Raw genomic sequence first — 19,096 nt, 5'->3', positions numbered from 1 at the left:
GTCTGGTCCTGGGGAAGGAAAATGTTTCCTGAGGCTACATATCTTCCTGAAGCCGCCCCCATCTTGGTGGACTCCTCGGTCAGGGCAGCCCATGTGCCCGGTGGCCCTAAGGACGAAGGTATACTGATGCCTCCATCTGGCACCTGGATCCCAGGGAACTGGGGACCAGCATCCCATGAACTGCTGCTGCTTCATTAGCTGTTTAATGTGTCCCTTCTGGCTTGGCTAAAAGCAGCAACACTTAGGTACACATGCGTACAAATTCTTCCTTTTCTGTCTGAAGCCTCCATAACGTCTTTTCACTTATGCTTATTAGAACCAGAATTAGAAACCTTTCCTCTGTGCAATTTAATTCTACCCTGCATATTCTTACGAGGCTCCAATATTTGAAATCCCAAAAGGCACTTCAAGAAAGGACTCTCGATTCTCTGTCGGAATTCGGGCTCAGCTCAAAAGAGGGTCTGAAATGCAGGGAGCAGTGAGGGAGAAAGATTGTTATCTGTGGTGGCTGCTGAGGCTCAGAGGGATGTCGTGGCGGGTCCAAGACCACACGGACAATTACAGATTGGAACCCTCGTCCCTCTGGGATTTGGTCAAACGCTTTTTCTTCAGTTCCACTACCGAGGTGCCTTTGCATATTAACAAAAATTAGGATCTCTGTGACTCTTTCCTGACTCCAGTGCCAGTGGCTAGGAATTTGGGGATCAAATCCCTTTCCCCAAAGGCCATGCGGGGTCCCCCTCCCAGGCTTGCAGAGGACCAATGGGCTCTGACAGCAGGACACCAGCAGTGGGACCCTCTCTCCTGGCACCAGCTGAGTGGGGCCTTGGCTGGGTTCCTGCAGTTGCTTCCAGGCCTGGAGAGCCCGGGACACCCCAGGGAAGGGCACAAGTGAGGAGTCAGGGAAAGCAGAGTCCACAGGGATCCCAGGTCTCTCCTAGGAATAGTGACAAAGCTTCCTGGCTTTTGAGGGTAGCCAAATGTTTGTTCGAGTTTCAGGACCTTGATGTCGCGACCGTGCTGTGGCCCACTCGGTGGTAGGTGCTGTGCAGCTCCAGTGTGAGGCCCAGGGGCCAGTGCCGTGCCTTCCAGGGCTCCAAGCTCCCCAGCTAGCCTTGGGATAGTCAGCCCAGGCACCTCAATGTCTATCCCGAGCTTCCCAGGTAGCCTGAGGATAGATAACCCGGGCACCCTGATGTCTACTGTGAGCTTCCCGGTGAGCCTGGGGATAGACAGTACGTGCACCCCGATGTCTATGAAGCCGGCCATGACTCTGAATGTGAAAAGGGAAGTGCACTAATTGGGTATTCTGGTCAAAAGAAAGGCTGTGGTCAGCTGGGGAGGAGACCGGGCTTGGGGGGCTGCTGGAAGAGTCTTCGAAGAAAATTGGGGAGATGGACGGAGGTGCACTGAGAAAAGGAACACCCTAAACAGAGGACCGAAAAGGAGGGGGGCAGGGACAGCTCCTGCCTGTGAGCTGCCTGGAAGGGCTGGGAAAAGAGAACGCCGGAGAGGCAGGTGGAGCCACGCGGAATCAAGAGCTTCTGAGACTTCCATTCAAGTCATCTGGAAGCAGGCACGACCCGCCCTGTGAGGTTGGCGGCATGTGCTCATGGAACACAGAAGTCAAGACTCTTCTCCACCCCCCTCCCATCCCTGGGCTTGCCCCCTATGCTGGGAGTGGGGGACCCTGGCTGGGGATGGGGGACACGATGTCTGCTCCCATCAGTCTGTGTACCCTCACAACAGCCCCTGCCCCACTGAAGCGTAGATTCTTCCCTCCACAGAACAAGGAGGACTGAAGGGGCCAGGGTCCCGGCTGCCACCTGTGGATAGGCATCCTGAGAGGATGGAGCTCCCGGGGCCATCAGCCACAGTTGCCCAGGTGCAGGCTCTCCAAGGGGGATTTCTGGCCGGGTCTGTGAGTCATGAGACTGAGTGGGGGTTCGCAAGATTCCCAGAACCCTTTCACATTCAGAGTCTGGGTTCCCTGGGGTCACCAACTTTTGGGCGTCCCAACCCCGAAAGACAATTACTTCTGGGAGCACCTGGGGAGTCTTTCTTTCTGTTAATAGAAACAGAACCTCTATCTGTCATCCAGGCTGGAGCACAGCGGCCCGGTCATAGCTCTTCGCAGCCTTGAACTACCAGGCTCAAGCCATCTTCCCAGTTCAGCCTCTCAATTAGTTGAGATTACAGGCATGCACCACCACGCTTGGCTAATTATTTTATTTTCTAAATTTTTTGTAGAGATGAAGTCTCATCATCTTACCCAGGCTGGTCTTGAACTCCTGGGCTCAAGCAATCCTCTAGCTTCGGCCTCCCAAAGTACAGGGATTACAGGTGCGAGCCACCTTGCCTGGCCAAGAGTCTTTCTACAGCTTCATCATGAAGCAAGTGAGTCGGGGGTACAAGATAGACACAAATCTTAAAACGTGGCTAATGGGGTTGGTTACAGTGTCTCACGTCTGTAATTCCTGCACTTTGGGAGACTGAGGTAGAAGGATGGCTTGAGCTCATGAGTTTAAGACCAGCCTGGACAATACAGGGAGACCCTGTGTCTATCAAAATAATAATAATAATAATAGTAATCTCCAGGGAGCTTGGATTGTTCTCTTCTGGGTAGATACCAATAATCTTTCTCCCCAGGTGGATGGGTGAGCACAGAGTTCTAGAATTCCAGAGCTCTTTTGAGTACACTAGATCCTTTGGCTTTAATTTTAATTTTCTTTTAAGAGACCAGGTTTTGCTCTGTTGCCCAGGCTGCAGTGCTGTGGCACCATCACAGCCAGGGCTGCTCACTGCAGCCTCAAACTCCCAGGTTTCAAGCAATGATTCCACCTCAGCCTCCTGCACCCAGCTAATTATTTATTTATTTTTTGTAGAGATAGGGTCTTGCTAAGTTGTCCAGGCTGGTCTCAAACTCCTGGCCTCAAGGGATCCTCCCAGCCCAGCCTCCCAAAATCCTGGGATTATAGATGTGAGCCACCACACCGGTCTAGATCCTTTGTTTTAATTCACTTGCAGGAAGGGAACCCTTGCTAGAGAAGGGGAAAACATCAGTGTGAATTCTCCAAGCCCGCAAGTGGACACACTGAGGACCAGGGTTAAAGGATGAGTGACCGGCATGATGCTGGCAGGTGAGACAAATAGCATGGAGGAGGGAGGGGGTGGGGAAAGGGGAGGAATGAGCAAGGGAGAAGGAAGTGGAGGAGGGAAGAATGGGTGGCTCTGCTCGGCCGTCCACCAAGTGTTTCTGGGCCTGGTGAGCTCTGGGGTGGGACGGGAGCGGGGCCACTGCAGTGTGGAAGGCAGGCAGAAAGGCCCCTGCGGTGTGCCTGTGCCTAGGAGCTGGGAAGCAGCTCTATCGCCTACAAGCCAAGGATTTAATATATATCTCAGGGTGATAGGGAAATTGATTTTCCTTGATAAAATGGCCCAGTGAAGAAGATCATGACAGAAGCGGCCAAGGATTCCTTTCTTTGGCAGTGTCTGGTCACTGCTGCAGGCTGAGATATGACCTTGTCATTAATAGGTCACAGAACAGGAGCAGGGGCCAGCTGGGCTAGTCTGTGCAGAGACAGGCTGAGGTCAGGCAGGGCAGAGCGCAAAACTTGCTTGCAAAATCATCCAAGAGCGCAGGGGTGAGGGGTGGCAGTGCAGGGAGAGGACAGTGATCCCCACGGCTTTGCTGAAAGGTGGCAGTGGCTTATCCTCATGTCCACAAGAGAGGCCACCTCTGTGCCATCTGTCCACGCTGGCCCAACATCTGCTAGCACAGGAAGCCAAACGGCTGGCCTGATCCTCCAGGAGGGCAGAACTGCATGGATTTTGCAGGAGTGAGGGGAGGTCCCGAGGAAACAGCTCCAGGTGAACAGCACACTGCAGGGCAGGCAGGAGGCAGCTGGAGGGGAGGGTGGGCTTGCCTGCAGCCTGCGGGAGGGGAGGGCAGGAGCCAGGGTTCCAAAGGTCAAGGTGGCAGAGAGAAGCAGTGTTATGGGCAGCCTTGGCACGAGTGAAGTGGCGGCTCCGGAGTCAGGGCTCTTGGTTCCAGCCCCAGCTCCGTCCCCACCCTGGGGACCCAGTCAAGTGTCTGGGCTCCAGGATCCTCATCCTCCTGGGCCGAAAACGGGGCAGTGAAGGCACCTCCCTAACAGGGCTGTCATTAGGATTGAGCACTGAGTCCAGGCCCAGCTCTGAAAGGGCTGAAGGCACAGGAGCTATTTTTGCTGCTCAGATCAAGGCAGCAGTTGCCTCCTCCTCCAGGAAGCCATCCTGACTCTCCACCCCATTGGGATTTAGCAATCCCCTAATGCTGACCTCAGCCTTCCCACCCTGATACCTATGGCAGGTATAACATAAATGTCCTCCATCTGTAGGAAACCAACAGCCAGAAGTCCAGTTCCTCAGCTATGGCACAAAGTCCTGGTCCACTTGATCCCTGGACCTGGTGCAGGGCCTCCATCTGGAGAAATGACATGGGCAGGGAGAATCCAGAACCTGACCTGAGCAGGTAGGACCAGACCAAGAGAACAAAGGAGGCCGGGAAAGGGGGCAGAGGCCACCCAGGACTCCAGGAGCCCACCTGAGAGGGCATGCCACAGTGTGGAGCAGGACAGAGCAAAACCAGGGGGCCCCGGAAAGCCTCCAGGGTGGACCTCAGCGCCCTCCTGGACCCACGCCGGAGGCACAGAGAAGGGGTGGACGAGACCATGTGGAAACAAGAACCGCCCTCCACTTGGGCTAGGCCATGTGCCCTGAAAGGCAGGCGGGGCTGGGGAGGCCCAGGCAAGGGGAGAAGGCACTGAAGATGCCGGCAGGGCACGAAGGGGACACCTTACAACAGGAGGCCAGGAAGGAGGAATCTGCCTTGGTTGTGACCTTGGTGGTCTTCAGCCCTCCGCAGGAGTCAGAGCTGAGGAACCAGAGGCCAACCTGCAGGGCCACAGAGTCCTCGGTCTCAGAAGGGTGGGAACAGAGCTCTGCAGGGAGCCAGGAGCAGGGGCAGGTGGCGCAGGGGCAAGGGAGAAACTCTGTGGGAGAATGGACGCAGAGGGCGAGAGCCGAATGCACCAACCCACGCCTGGCTCAGGCCAGTGCACTAGGTCAAACCCTGTGAGTGCCCGAGTAGCATTTCCCACCAGGCTGGCATCCACCCCACCAGAGAGGGCTCGGGCTGTGATGATAATTTGGGAGGGGGTGCTTCTCACACGTGGTGGGCAGGGACCAGGCAGGCTAAAGTCCTGTAAGGCACGGAACGGGCCCCTAGGGATGTTGAGGGACCCACCAGACGTTCAGACAGATGCAAAACCTGTTTATCTGCACAACCTCCTGCGTGTGACTTAGAAACACAACACAGATCTGCACTGCTTTAATATTCCCTGAATTTTCCAAGAATGCAATGAAAGACAGCATGGGCTTTGTTTGGTTTGGAACTTTCCTAAGAGCTGTTGACCATTTTGGAAGCCAGCCCTACCTTGGACTACATCCGACCTATGGTCGAGCACCTCCTAGCTGCTGGAGGAGCTCTCGGGTTCATGGTGACCAGATGGGAAGGGAATGACCACTGAAACTGCACTGGGTCTTCTGGGGCAGACCCCTCCCTGCCTGCAGTGTCCGGTCCCCCTCGTGTGTTCCTGCGTTGTAGAACAGTGTTCCTGTTTTGTAGAACACGATGGGCATCTTTTCTTTTCTTTCTTTTTTTTTGAGACAAAGTCTGGCTCTTGTTGCCCAGGCTGGAGTGCAATGGCGCCATCTCGGCTCACTGCAACCTCCGCCTCCCGGGTTCAAGTGATTCTCCTGCCTCACCCTCCCGAGTAGCTGGGATTACAGACATGTACCACCACGCCTGGCTAAATTTTGTATTTTTAGTAGAGGTGGGGTTTCACCATGTTGGCCAGGCTGGTCTCGAACTCCTGACCTCAGGCGATCCACCCACCCCAGCCTCCCAAAGTGCTGGGATTACAGGCGTGAGCCACCGCACCCAGCCGGACGTCATTTTTAAGTTCCACTTGTCAGGGTATGTTACCTAAGAGTTTCATTTGAGGATAACGAAGGAGATGTTATACAACATTTCTTCTAAGAGAAGCTGGGGTCTCGTGTGGTTGGGAACCAGGGATCAAAGTCATCTCCCGTAAGTGCCCCAGGAGCGCTGTGTGGAGGGGAACCGTGCAGGGACCGCATGGTGAGGGTCAGGCTAAGGCACAACAGAGACTCTCTGAGCTTCTGCCCTTCCGCAGGGGATGGAGTGGTAAAGGCTCTTCTGTAGGGGCCCTAACTGACCAGGAACGGGGAGCAAAGAGCTGGGAGAAGCTCAGGTTTGCGCAACAGTTCAACCCAGAAGACGGAAGGAGTCGATCTGTGTGTGCACCGTGCGGGACCTGCAGTGGGACATGCTTCCCAGCAGCCACATGTCCACTGCGTGGGAATCAGTGTGGTCAGGGACTCCATGTCCTCCACCCAGTCCCCCCAAACAGTTCTCCATTTGGCTGAAGAGGGGACAGGCCACGGGGCAGGCTCCAGTGAGTAAAGGGGCTACACAGGAGGCATGGGGCAGGGGTGTGGACAGAACATGGCAACGAACGTGAACGAAGACAAGGCACACAGAGACGCACACTGGGCAGAAGCCCTGGCCTCACTGTCACTGCAGCATCCCCTCAGGACAAAAACACAACTGCCCCGGGAGCACCATGTACTCAGCATTCAGGGCAGGCCACGCAAGACGGCCGATCTGCCAGCGGACACTCCCCCGGCGTCGGTGCTGGAAATCGGCCAAACGTAAAAATACCCTCCCAACCCAACACACCGGCCACCTGTGGCCCTTACACAAAGCTGGTCACCTTGGATCCCACCCCCGCAAGTCAACTCCGCTTTTTGGAACAAAACTTCTAGACAGATGCGCACGGGAGAAAGCAGAACCACAGCAACACGCATGTGACCGACCCCTTCAGCAGACATGAAAATGACACCAAGCAAGACTCCAGAGTGGCAGACAAACAACACAGCTGGTTCTGTCCGGATAAAACCAGCAGCCGGGCGTGTGGAGCCAGCACCGCACACACACAGACCGGAAACCACACGCACACTCGCACAGCTCACTCAGTCCCGCGAACGGGGACGAGACAAGACGCAGGTCAGTCCCAACAGACAGGTCACAGAGGCGGCCGACTGCTCCCCTGTGCCTAGAAACTGCTGTGTCTGTTGGGGGCTTTCTGTCCTCCTTCTCCAGCGATTTGTTCTGAAAATATTCTGTGGGAATCTGGTCAACAGCTGTGTGACTGCTGCAGAATGCTAAGTAAAAAAATGCAATTTTGGCTTTCCTTGGGAGGCTTTATTCTTAACAGGTACAGGAGGGGACTCAATAATGGGGACCCCGATCACTCTGATCTACTGAAATGAAATAGGTGAGGATTTGGGGTTTTCCTTGGGAGCTGCTGGTTCTACTTACAAACACAAAGGCTATTGTGTTTACTGCAGATAATCATCTGTGTTTCATTGGAAGGAGCACAGTTCACAGTCAAAATGCCAGGTAAACTGAAAATTTTCAAATCAGATCTATTTTATTTCACAGCAGGGAGTATCTAGCAAACAGGTATATTTTTAAAGGATCATGGCTCAAAATCAGCCTGAATTTTACTTTCACACACACAATCACACACACACACACACACCCCTAACATATTACATTAAGCAATCTGTTTGAAAACACGACCCTCTATTCATCATCTATACATATCTAAAGCATAATTATACAGGCACCCGGTCTTGAAACCTAGCAACAGTATCCAAGTATTCCTTCGTCGGCTAATCAGGCACCCAAACTCACACATCAGCTCAATGTGCCTCCTTTTAAAATACAAAAACCACTCGCTTCTCTCTCCATAGCTGCGGAAGGACAAGATGTATGAAAACAAACCTTGTTCGGTTGAGGAAGAACAACCCATGTCATTTAATCCATCTGACAGTGCATCTCCCCACAAAGCCGGGCAAAAGCAAAAACAACAAAGACCGTAAAAAATAGGTTATCCCAGTCCAAAGCTTATCAGCTGGCAACATGCTTAATGTGTGCATGACTGTTTCGGACGCGGGCTCCCGGGCACCCGGACAGTCTTGCTGTTTGGGATCTCCATCCTACAGAAGCCATCGTCAAGGCTCTATGGCAAAGCTTTTATAACCTGCTGGGCTCATTTACTCGGCCAGCTAAACACTGGACGACAACAAGCAAGGATTAACTTTGGTATTCACGTCTGCATTTAAACCACCACTTTCTTCCAGTTGGCAAATAAAATCACCAGACAGAGGTCACGTTTAATATATTTTTTTTAAGAGGAGGGGGACAGAAACAGCATCACAGCATCAGTCAACATCAACATACATGTTGGCAAATAAAATCACCAGACAGAGGTCACATTTAATATATTTTTTTTAAGAGGAGGGGGACAGAAACAGCATCACAGCATCAGTCAACAGCAACATACATGCTGGCCGGATTGTGAACAGAATGCTTCGCTGCAGGCTGAACCCTCTCTTTTTTAAAGAGATAAACTTGAATCCATTTCTGGATTCTACAGACCTCAGAGCACCCATTCATCACCTCGCAGTGTTCACTGTCTTCTCCCTGAAAGCCACATTCCAGCATCGTAAAGGCACTGACTTCCTGGCACTGATTGCTTCTGTGTTTCGGAAACAAAGGATCCCTCCTCAGCAGCAGGGAGGCCATTTGATCCTTTAAAGGAACTTTTTAAAGGAAAACATCCCACTGACCAGGCTGTACGTGGCAAGTCAAAAAACGTTCGGTATTTTAATTTACCCACTTTGAAGCACCAACATCCACCCCACACCCACCTCCACCTTGGAATTTCCTTCCCTCAGACCCACATTGAGAAATGTGGCCCAACCCCATAGAGGCAAAGGTGAGTCTCACCTCCATTTCCCGACAGGAGACAGCTCTGCTTGTGAGCACCCAGGGTTTGCCCTGACGCCAAAGCAAGAGCCAACAGCCTCAAGTTTAAGGGACAGGTCTCTCTTTATCCATATTTCTCCTAAGTTGCCTAAGACAAGTCTTGCTGAAGACCATAATGCAGCAATGCCATGATTCCTGAGGGTGACAGTGATAGACGAATGGCAGACAGAGAACTTGGAGTCCTCCAGTGATCATCTGACACCACCCACCCCCACCCAAGAGGCCAGGAACGGACAAAAGATTCGCCGAGGAAGAAGGACTACAGCAGCATCCTTGAAGTTATGGAGGATACAGGGTGGCGGAAGCCAAGCCACAGAACCTAGAATCAAGAAGCCATGTGGCCACCCACAATCTAATGCAGAAATCCAGAAATCCCTGGCTTGAGGACTCACGACATCAAACTCAACACAGCCCACTTCCTCCAACTGCCTCCTCTCCTCTGTGCCTCTGAGCTTGGCTGCTCCTGGACTCTGAAACTGTTCGAGTCAGATAAAACATCGCCCTCTCGTTAACACACTCAATCCAGCAACTGATTTGCCAATACGTGTCCCACCCTTGACACTCAAGACCGGGTACCAGGGAAAGCAGGTTTGATGTCAAGAACAGAGGAGTAGGGCCGAGTGTGGTGGTTCACACCTGAAATTCTAGGACTTCGGGTGAGGCTAAGGTACGTGGATCAGCGGAAGTCAGGAGTTCGAGACCAGCCTGACCAACATGGTGAAACCCCATCTCTACTAAATATACAAAAATTAGCTGGGCGTGGTGGCGGGTGTCTGTAATCCGAGCTCCTAGCTACTCGGGAGGTTGACGCAGCAGAATCGCTTGAATCCGGGAGGTGGAGGTTGAAGTGAACTGAAACCGCTCCACTGCACTCCAGCCTGGGCAACAGAGGGAGACGCCATCTCAAAACAAACAAACAACAAAAAAAAACCCCAACAACAACAACAAAAACAAACAAGGATGAGAGAAGCTGACTTGGAGTGAACAAGAGCTGGGGCAGGAGCCGTCCATCCAACACATTGCCTGAGGCCCCACGACGCGCCCTGCACAGTGGGGACGGCAGAATCAGATACCACCTGTCCTTGAAGAGGTAACAGTCTGGGAAGACCAAAGTCACGAAGCAATGTGAGTCCCCTAGACTGGGTGGAACGGTGGTCCTCAAAAAGATGGGACCAAGTCCTAATCCCTGGGACCTAAACTGCACCCTCATTTGGAAACAGGGTCTTTTCAGGTGCGACGTGTTGAAGGATCTCGAGATCATCCTGGATTTAGGGTGGACTCTAAATTCAAAGACTGGAGTCTGTATAAGGGAGTGGAGTAGGACCTCTGAGATACATGCAGAGGGGAAGCCACGTGAAGACAGAGGTGGGGGCTGGGGTGGTGCATTCAGAAGCCCAGGAACTTCAGAGGCAAGGAAGGATCCTTCCTCTGAGCCTGCAAAGGGAACCAGCCCTGCCAACACCTTGATTTTGGACTTCTGACCTTCAAAACAGTGAGACGGTCAATTCCAGTTGTTTGAAGCCACTCAGTTGGTGGTCATTTGTTGCGGCAGCCCCGGGAACCGAGTACACGGCCCACCCCCAGGCCCTGAGCAGGGCCACGAAAGATGTGGATGAGAAGAAACGCCTGGCAGATCCTGGGAAGCAAAGGAGGAGTTGGTGCTGGGACGTCCAGCATGAGAACCGCCAGAGGGATTTGAAACCGCAATTCCAGACGGCCTCTCAACCTACCGAATCAGACTCTGAGGGTGGTGCTGGGCATCTGCATTCCATACAAGCTCCCCCAAGGGACTCAGATGTACCCCAAATTAGACAGGCCGCTGGGCACCAGGGGCCTCAGTGGGCAGGACAGGGTTAGGGCAGGCGAGTCAAGAAGACAGTCAGGACCAGGACCAGGACCAGGAGTGCGGTGGCTCAGAAGCTGTCTTAGGGGCGGCTGGCAGCAACCTGGAAGGCTCCTGGGAATGGAGGATGGAGAGAGGGCAGAGGAGGGAGACGTAGCTGGAAGACTGGGGCCAGGACATGGGGGAGTGGGAGCTGTAACAGCCAGAAAAGCAACGTGTGTAGAAAAGCCCATTTTCCTGAGTGGGTGTGGCATGTGTTCCCATTAAACAGCAACAGGTTAGTAGCTCACTCTACCTAGGAAGGGTGCACAGGCTCCACCATCCTTCAAACATGACTTTTAGATCCGGGGGTCCCTCTATAATAAACAGAGGGACAATATTTTCCATGGCCATCCCCTCCCAAAGGACCTGGGACATGCAAATGTTTCTGAATCTCCAAATTAGCACAGGGTCTGTGCAAAAGGTGCTCAATGAACAGTTGTCACCAGGCTGGGCACGGTGGCTCATGCCTGTAATCCCAGCAGTTTGGGAGGCCGAGGCGGGCGGATCACCTGAGGTCAGGAGTTCAAGAACAGCCTGGCCAACATGGTGAAACCCCGTCTCTACTAAAAATACAAAAACTTGGGCCGGGCACGGTAGCTCTGCTTATAATAAAAGTGCTGCCTATAATTCCAGCACTTTGGGAGGCTGAGGCATACGGATCACTAAGTCAAGAGATTGAGACCATCTTGGCCAACACGGTGAAACCTTGTCTCTACTAAAAAAAAAAAAAAAAAAAAAAAAATACAGAGGCCAGGTGTGTGGCTCACGCATGTAATCCCAGTACTTTGGGAGGCTGAAGCAGGCGGATCACCTGAGGTTGGGAGTTCGAGACTAGACTGACCAACATGGAGAAACCCCATCTCTACTAAAAATACAAAATTAGCCAGGTGTGGTGGTGCATGCCTATAATCTCAGCTACTCGGGAGGCTGAGGCAGGAGAATTGCTTGAACCTGGGAGGTGGAGGTTACAGTGAGACAAGATCATACCCTTGCACTCCAGCCAGGGCAACAGAAGCGAAACTCCATCTCAAACAAAACAAAACAAAAAATTAGCCAGGCGTGGTGGCACACGCCTGTAATCCCAGCTACTCGGGAGGCTGAGGCAGGAGAATCACTTGAACCCGGGTGGCGGAGGTTGCAGTGAGCCGAGATCGTGCCACTGCACTCCGGTCTGGGTGACAGGGTGATAGACTCCACCTCAAAAAAAAAAAAAAAAAAAAAGAGTTGTCACGGGAAGGAAGTTGGTGACCACATAGGAGTTTGAGCTGGTGAGAGTGCAGGCGTCTTGAGGACCTGCTATTTCAGGTACCTGACATGTGCACGTACAGCCTGGGAGAAAGGACGCTTCTCCTATAGCAGAGGCAGTCTGCCGTCCTCAGTGCATGCAGGCTCCTCTTTAGACTGGAAGAGACTGGGGCCATTTCTTCCCGCTCAGTTGGTGGGAACCACCACCAACGGAGTGGCTTAAAACAACCAGAATTTACTATCTCATAGTTCTGAAGGCCAGAAGCCCAAAATCAACGTGTTGGCAAAGCTGGTTCCTTCTGCTGGTGCTCTGGGTGGACAGCCTCCAAGGTCCCACAGTTGGAATTCTTTCATTCTGTGATCCCAGGGAAGTGACTCTGCAGCCCCCAAAGCATGTCCTCCTCCTCCCTCCCTCGCTCAGTCTCCGTCCCCCAGGGCAGAGGGCCAGGCTGCATCTCCCCTCTGAAGGCCTCCTGGGTGACTCTGATGGACCCTCACCCTGACACTGCTAAGAGCATTCTGGGAAGGAACACTGCCAGTGACAACTGAATATTTCATGGTGGGTGAGAAATGTCACAGAAGAAATTCCTCTTTGAAATGTTAACGTGGAAGATGGAAGGAGAGGAATCTAGGATTTGCAGAGAAAACAACTGATTCTGTGGGTGAGAAGTTACTCTGAGCCCCGGGTGAGGACAGGGGTGGCCAGGACCAGTTCTGACTAAAACATGACCTCTCGCGAAAGCTCAGAGGATGAGCAACTTGAGCCGCCCTGGTGAGAGACTACTGTGAGCTACAAAGGCTCCCCTCGGGGGCTGCCAGGCAGCACAGCCATGAGGCCGGGTCCTCAGTCCATCATTCCGTCTGTTCTCAGACAACTCTCTCCAGCCGCCAGACTCTGCCCCATGCGGTCTCAGCATCATCTTCCTCCAGCCCCACCCCTGCCTTCTAAGCGCAATTGGGCAGCTGGCCGGGAGCTGACAAATGCTTAGCTCTAGATATCTCAGAGCGAGGGAGCCTGGACAAGGAAGCACAGAGGAGAGACCCCTCTAACTATGGGGGGACCACCCTGTTGGTGGTCTGTGGCCCAGGAAGCCTCCTCTTCCCTCCGCCCAGCTTCCCAGCTCTGGTTCTAGGCCCAGCCTGTGTAAAGCCTCCTCAGCCTGCCTCGTCCTAGCCCACACTGATGCCTACAGCTCTTGCATGGTGCAAGGTTTCTCTCAGCTTCACCAGGGAGGCAGCGGGGTGTAGTGGTTGAAAGGACAGGTTCTCAAGGTAAGTACTTCAGCATCAGATGGATGTGGGGTTAAAATCTGGTTTGCCCAATTCCTCCAGCATGTGGCTTTGGAAAAGTTCTGAATGTAAGATGCCCTTGGTGCCCTGCCTGCATCCCCTTGGCACTCACTGTTCCCGGGTATGTGCTCAGTTTACCCCCACAGGCCCCTGCAATTCCCCAATTCCCTGATGAGGGTCTTGGTACCCAGAGGGAACATGCATAGGAGCTGGAACTGGTGGGTGAATACATGAACTGCTTCATAATGCCCAGGCACACCCTCTGCAGGTTCCCAGAGGACCCCAGGGGCCTGAGCCTCAAGGGCCCACAGAGTCAACTGCTCATGAACACATGTGTATGGCTGGCGCCCTGCCCTTCCCTGACTTCCTTCCCTAAGTCCCTGCTGGTGCTTCCTATATCACCTCCACAATAAACAGCTTGCCCTCAAACCCTCATCTCAAGGTCAGCTTCCAGGGGAGCCCCACCCCCAGTGCCATGTCAGTTAGACTCTTCTTCACATGGAGATCACAACCGCATCTGGATGTGGAGGCTTACATGGTTGTGATGCTGTACGTGAAGTGCTGGCCTGTAGTACTTGGTAAGCGCTAACTGTTTTCACTGTGGTTATTCATTCATTCACCCAGAAGTAGGGCAGCTTTCTTAAACAACGAGCAAAGACCCACATGCAGGAGTTAGCAAGACTCATGCAGGCAAAAAACACGCAAGCTAGTGGAGAAGAGAGCACGAGACCCTCCCCACCACATACCCAGCACCTGGCCCCACCATAGGGGCGATGCAAAGAGGGGGTGACCACAGGGGAGGGGAGAAGCCACTGGGTTCCAATCTACAGGTTTAGTTAAGAAGGCATTAGTTCAGGATTTTACAACAGATTCACCGTGCTTGGATCAATCAACACATTGAGAGACATCAGTCCTGAAGGACTCAGCCTCCACATCCTTCATCTCTCTCTGGGAAACTTTCAACACAATGATTTAAATGGCACAGTTTACGTTGATGCCAGTTTGCTAGTTTATAATCACAAACCCTTAGACGACTCAGATGAAACAAGAGGTTTTTTTTTCTTATTCTTCTTCTTTGTAGATGCATAAGGAAACCCATGGGCAAGTACAGATGTTTTAAACTATCCTTTCCCGTTGGGGCCCTGGGAAAGCTCAAAGAGCAGGGAACGACAGACACTGACTTGCTACATAAGCTGATTGTAAAAGCCAGTCCTGCTTCTTTCCTGCAGAACTGGGGTAGTTTACAAATATACAGACATGAGAGACTCAAACCTCGATCCTGGCATTTCAAAATATGTCAGTCACGTGAGCCTGTAGTGGGGACCCCCCCCTTTCTCAATAGGGGGGTACTGTTTACAGCTAATAAATAATTGATCAGAACAGGAAAAGGGTAATTAAAATGTATTCGCCCAACAAATGGGCGTTCCTTTTATGATAACGAAAACCGCTCTGTTTGTAAAGAGGTGCCTGCATCATAAATAGGGAAGATATTAATAATAATTATATCTAAAAACTGAAAAGACAACAAATGTCTCCCAAGCTGGGTTGTGAAATCAACTCGGTGCTTCAATGGACTTGGAAAGTCATCCTGGTTGTTTGTTTGTTTTGTTTTGTTTTTGAGACTGAGTTTAGCTCTTGTTGCCCAGGCTGGAGGGTAATGGTGCAATCTTGGCTCACTGCAACCTTCACCTCCCGGATTCAAGCAATTCTCCTGCCTCCGCCTCCTGAGTAGCTGGGAGTACAGGTACCCACCATCACGTCCAGCTAATTTTTGTATTTTCAGTAGAGACGGGGTTTCACCATGTTGGCCAGGCTGCTCTCAAACTCCTGACCTCAGGTGATCCACCCGCCTCGGCCTCCCAAAGTGCTGGGATTACAGGCGTGAGACACTGTGCCTGGCCCATCCTATTTTTGAGTAGGAGGGTTTGTCAGAAGGGAGGAAGGGTGGCTGTGACTCCATGAGGCAACGCTTAGGGGCAGGGGTAGCAGCCCCGGTATCTCTCAGCTCCATGTGGAGAGCTGGGATAAGGAAGCCACTTCACGCCTTCCTCTTTGCAGTGTAGGCCCCCATGAGGGTAGCCCAGAGCTTGTCACCATCCCAGACAACTCAGGATCCGTGGAGCTGGCGGGGGCTCTGCCTGCAGGGGTGCCAGCAACAACCCCTGCAGTCATGGGTGGGACCTGTGCTCAGGCTCCCTCACCTCCCTTCTTCACTGTGTGCCCCTGGTCAAGACAGTCCCACTCCCTTCACAGCAGCCGATATTTTTAGCTCTCAAACCAAAGCTATTCCGTGTGCCGCGTTTTCATATTAGGGAGGGAGCAGAGAGATGGTCTCTGGCATTCTGAGAGCTCATTTTCTAAATCAGTTTGCAGACATCAACTCATCAATCTCTATAATGTGCTCATGGAGGTGCTGAGGCAGCCCTGGCAGAACCCTGGATCTCAGAGCAATGAAACGATTTGCCCCGGCTCACAGGAGGGATGTGTGCGTCGGTGTCAGGCGCAGCCTTTGGGAGGCCCCGAGGCTCTGCACAGGTACTTGACGATGCAAGCCGTGCATCTGGCTCTGCATCCTCATGCAGTTCTCCAAGGTGGGGTAGGTACTGGCCGTGGTCGACGCAGGGCACACATGCCACACAGTAAAGCCTCGACAGCCAAACACACAGTTCTGCTTTCCCTGATGCCAAAAATGAGTGGAGGGGCACAGGCAATAAACGACACCCAGGAGCACCCCCCGGACCCCTCTGATGGGGTGATGCCATCTTCGAAAGCTCACCACTGCCGGTCCAACGGGACTGCTCCCCGCTGCAGGTCCTGTGGAAGCACGGGGCTGGAGGAAACAGGCCAGTGGGCTCGTCCAAGTTGCAAGACCGGGCCCAGCCAACGGCAGGGCGATGGGAGAGAGGAGGAGCCCCAGAGACCGTCCTCCTGGTTGGCACAAGGGGCACTAAAAAGGGGAACGGCCATCAGCACAGCTGCGGAGGAAGTGAAGCGGAGGCAGCCGAGGGGAGTCGAGAGGATGCCACTGGCTCTCTCCACCCTCATCGGGTTGCCAGCTCTTTGCCTAAACAGAAGTGTGGATGTTACGGCACCTTCCAATAAACACATCTAAATCAGCTGCAAATTAATTGGTGTCAGCAATCAAGAGCCGTGCCCTATATCCATTGCTTGATGCTTAGCACATTCTCCAGTTTGATTTTTTTTTTGGATTTTTTAAAAAGTTGTCATATTTTTAGAGCAGTTTTACGTTCACAGTAAAAGTGAGCAGAAGGAATAGAGCTTACCCAGAGAGCCCCTGCCCCTCACGTGTGGTCTCCCCAGTCATCAACCACCCCCCTCTGGAGTGGGCCATTTGTTACAACTGAGAGCCTACAGCGTCACTCGAAGTCCACAGTTTACATCAGGCCTCACTCTCGGGCTTGTACATTCTACCAGTTTGGACAAATGCATAACGACATGTATCAATTTTTATCATTAATTGGGAAAACCAGACACGTACATCAGAGAGGGAATCCCAGAGCCAACCCTTAGCATGAACTCCACACTTCCTGTTCCTCTCCCCATTTTACTAAATCAATGATGTTCACACGGAAAGAAACCTTGCAATGGGGACTGTCAGAATAGATTAGAACATCATCCTTCTAGAGAAGCACGTTTCAGACGGCCTAACCTCTAAGGTCTTCCTTAGCCCCATCCCCACCATAAGTTTAAAAAGTTAAGACCAGAGACAGAACACGGGCTAATACTATGTGAAGTTTTGCTAAAAGAAGGCTCTAAACCAATCTTAGGAGCATTTTAAAAAGCTGGTGAGTGACCCCTCACAGCATCTCTAAACCAAACCCCACCAGTCTCTCCACGTGCCTACTCACCGATGTCTGTTTCCTTGTGGTTCTTGATGTATTCTGCCAGCTCAAAGTTGCCTGCTATTATGGCCACCTGCAAAGTGAAAATCACATTAAGTTAAGTGTCACCTGCAGAACAATGATTTCTGCATACACTATTACATCACTGAAGGCCTGACACCAAAAGGAGTCCAATCACAGCTCTTAAAATTGCAGCCGCAATATCCATCAACACTCATCCTCTGAACTTGCCAACCACTACACTTGCTTCTCTCAAAGCAGTTGGCTGTTCTATGATGATAAGGTTGTCATTGCTCTACAACCTACATGAGTGGGGGCCTCTGTCCAGAAGGCATGTGGGGCAAATCACCCACACAGCAGCTGAGAATTCAACCAGGCCTGCGTCTGGAATTCTCCCCGTTGACTATGTCTAGTGTTCCCACGGGGCTTGATTAGTTCCAGCTCTCACACCCCGGAGTCCTGTTTATCCGATTAGATGCATGCCAATCTACATAACTGGAGAGACGGGGAAACCTCAAACAAAGCATTTAAAACTCATCGGATTTCAGTTCTGTGGGAAAAATTCTACCCACAGATGGATGCACAGCCAGATGGGTGGCACCAAAGCCATCACCTACAGGAAATTGTTCCAACTCAGGCCCTACAGATCTGTTGCCTAAAGATGCATGATCTTTGATATGGGAGAGCAGCCAGGCAGGTAAAGCCAAGTCTCCTAGGATGGCCATGGAGACCTGGAAGGAAGGCCAGAACCAGAGACCACACGGGCAAGGCACACAGTGCCTCAGAAGGAGACACATTGGGCTCAGGACCAATGCATACAACCCACAAAAGAGCCAGGCATTCAGATGCCAGCCTGCAGAAATACACATACATCTACAATATGCTGATGTCAAGTCATACTGTAAGTGGACCTTATCCAATCAGCTGGGGGCCTTAGGAGCCGAAATCGAGGTTTCCTACAGAAGTTTCTCCTCAAGACTGAGGCATCAACTCCTTCCTGTGTTTCCAGCCTTACCTACTGATTTCAAATTGGTCAACTTCATAATCATGTGAGCCAATTCTTTACAATAAATTATAAACAAATGCAAACTTTAGTGTCAGGAGTGGGGTGTGGCTGTAACAAATATCTGTAACATCTTCCCAACATGGGCTTACTTCATTTGTTTAATTTAAATCAACGTTTCTTCTTGTGTGTATGAGGTGATCTGCTAAGGTAGGGTGGGAGATTTTTGGTTTTGTGTTTTTTTCTTCCTTACTTAGGGCATCTGTAGGCCTCAAAGGACCTTTCGTTTGGGTCATATTCCTCAGAAAGTCTTCGCTCTTCTGTTTTTATTTTGTTTTTCCTAAAGAATATTTTTAAAGCTCAAATTTGTAGAATAAGTTAGGACTTTATTTAGAATTATTGGCTGTTGGCAGCAGCAGTCTATTCTGAAATGTCTCATAATATACATATATACACACACACTTTTTTTTTTTTTTTTTTTTTTTTTAAGGCAGGGTCTTGCTCTGTCATCCAGGCTGGAGTGCAGTGGTGTGATCTTGGCTCACTGCAACCTCGGCCTCCCAGGCTCAAGTGATTCTTGTGCCTCAGCCTCCCGAGTATCTGGAATCACAGGCATGTGCCACCATGTCTGGCTAATTAACATATATACTTTTTCCTTTTTTTTTTTTTTTTTTTTTTTTTGGTAGAAACACGGTTTTGCCATGTTGGCCAGGATGGTCTCAAACTCTTGGCCTCAAGTGATCGGCCTGCCTTCCAAAATGCTGAGATTACAGGCATGAGCCACTGTGCCTGGCCAAATACACACACACACACACACACACACACACACACACACACACACACACACA

General features: G+C 51.7%; 1 protein-coding gene across 1 annotated transcript in view; it reads right to left on the bottom strand.

The window, feature by feature from the left end:
- Positions 1-19,096, bottom strand: part of SHANK2 (SH3 and multiple ankyrin repeat domains 2) — a 646,969-nt gene that overhangs the window by 413,338 nt on the left and 214,535 nt on the right. Inside the window, exon 10 of the mRNA XM_023186421.2 lies at positions 17,252-17,318. Within this exon, the coding sequence (XP_023042189.2) occupies positions 17,252-17,318 (67 nt within the window). The remainder of the gene's footprint in view (positions 1-17,251; positions 17,319-19,096) is intronic.

This window comes from Piliocolobus tephrosceles, chromosome 13 (assembly GCF_002776525.5).
Source record: "Piliocolobus tephrosceles isolate RC106 chromosome 13, ASM277652v3, whole genome shotgun sequence".
Classification (NCBI taxonomy): Eukaryota; Metazoa; Chordata; class Mammalia; order Primates; family Cercopithecidae; genus Piliocolobus; species Piliocolobus tephrosceles.
This window is presented reverse-complemented; position numbering and strand designations above follow the sequence as displayed.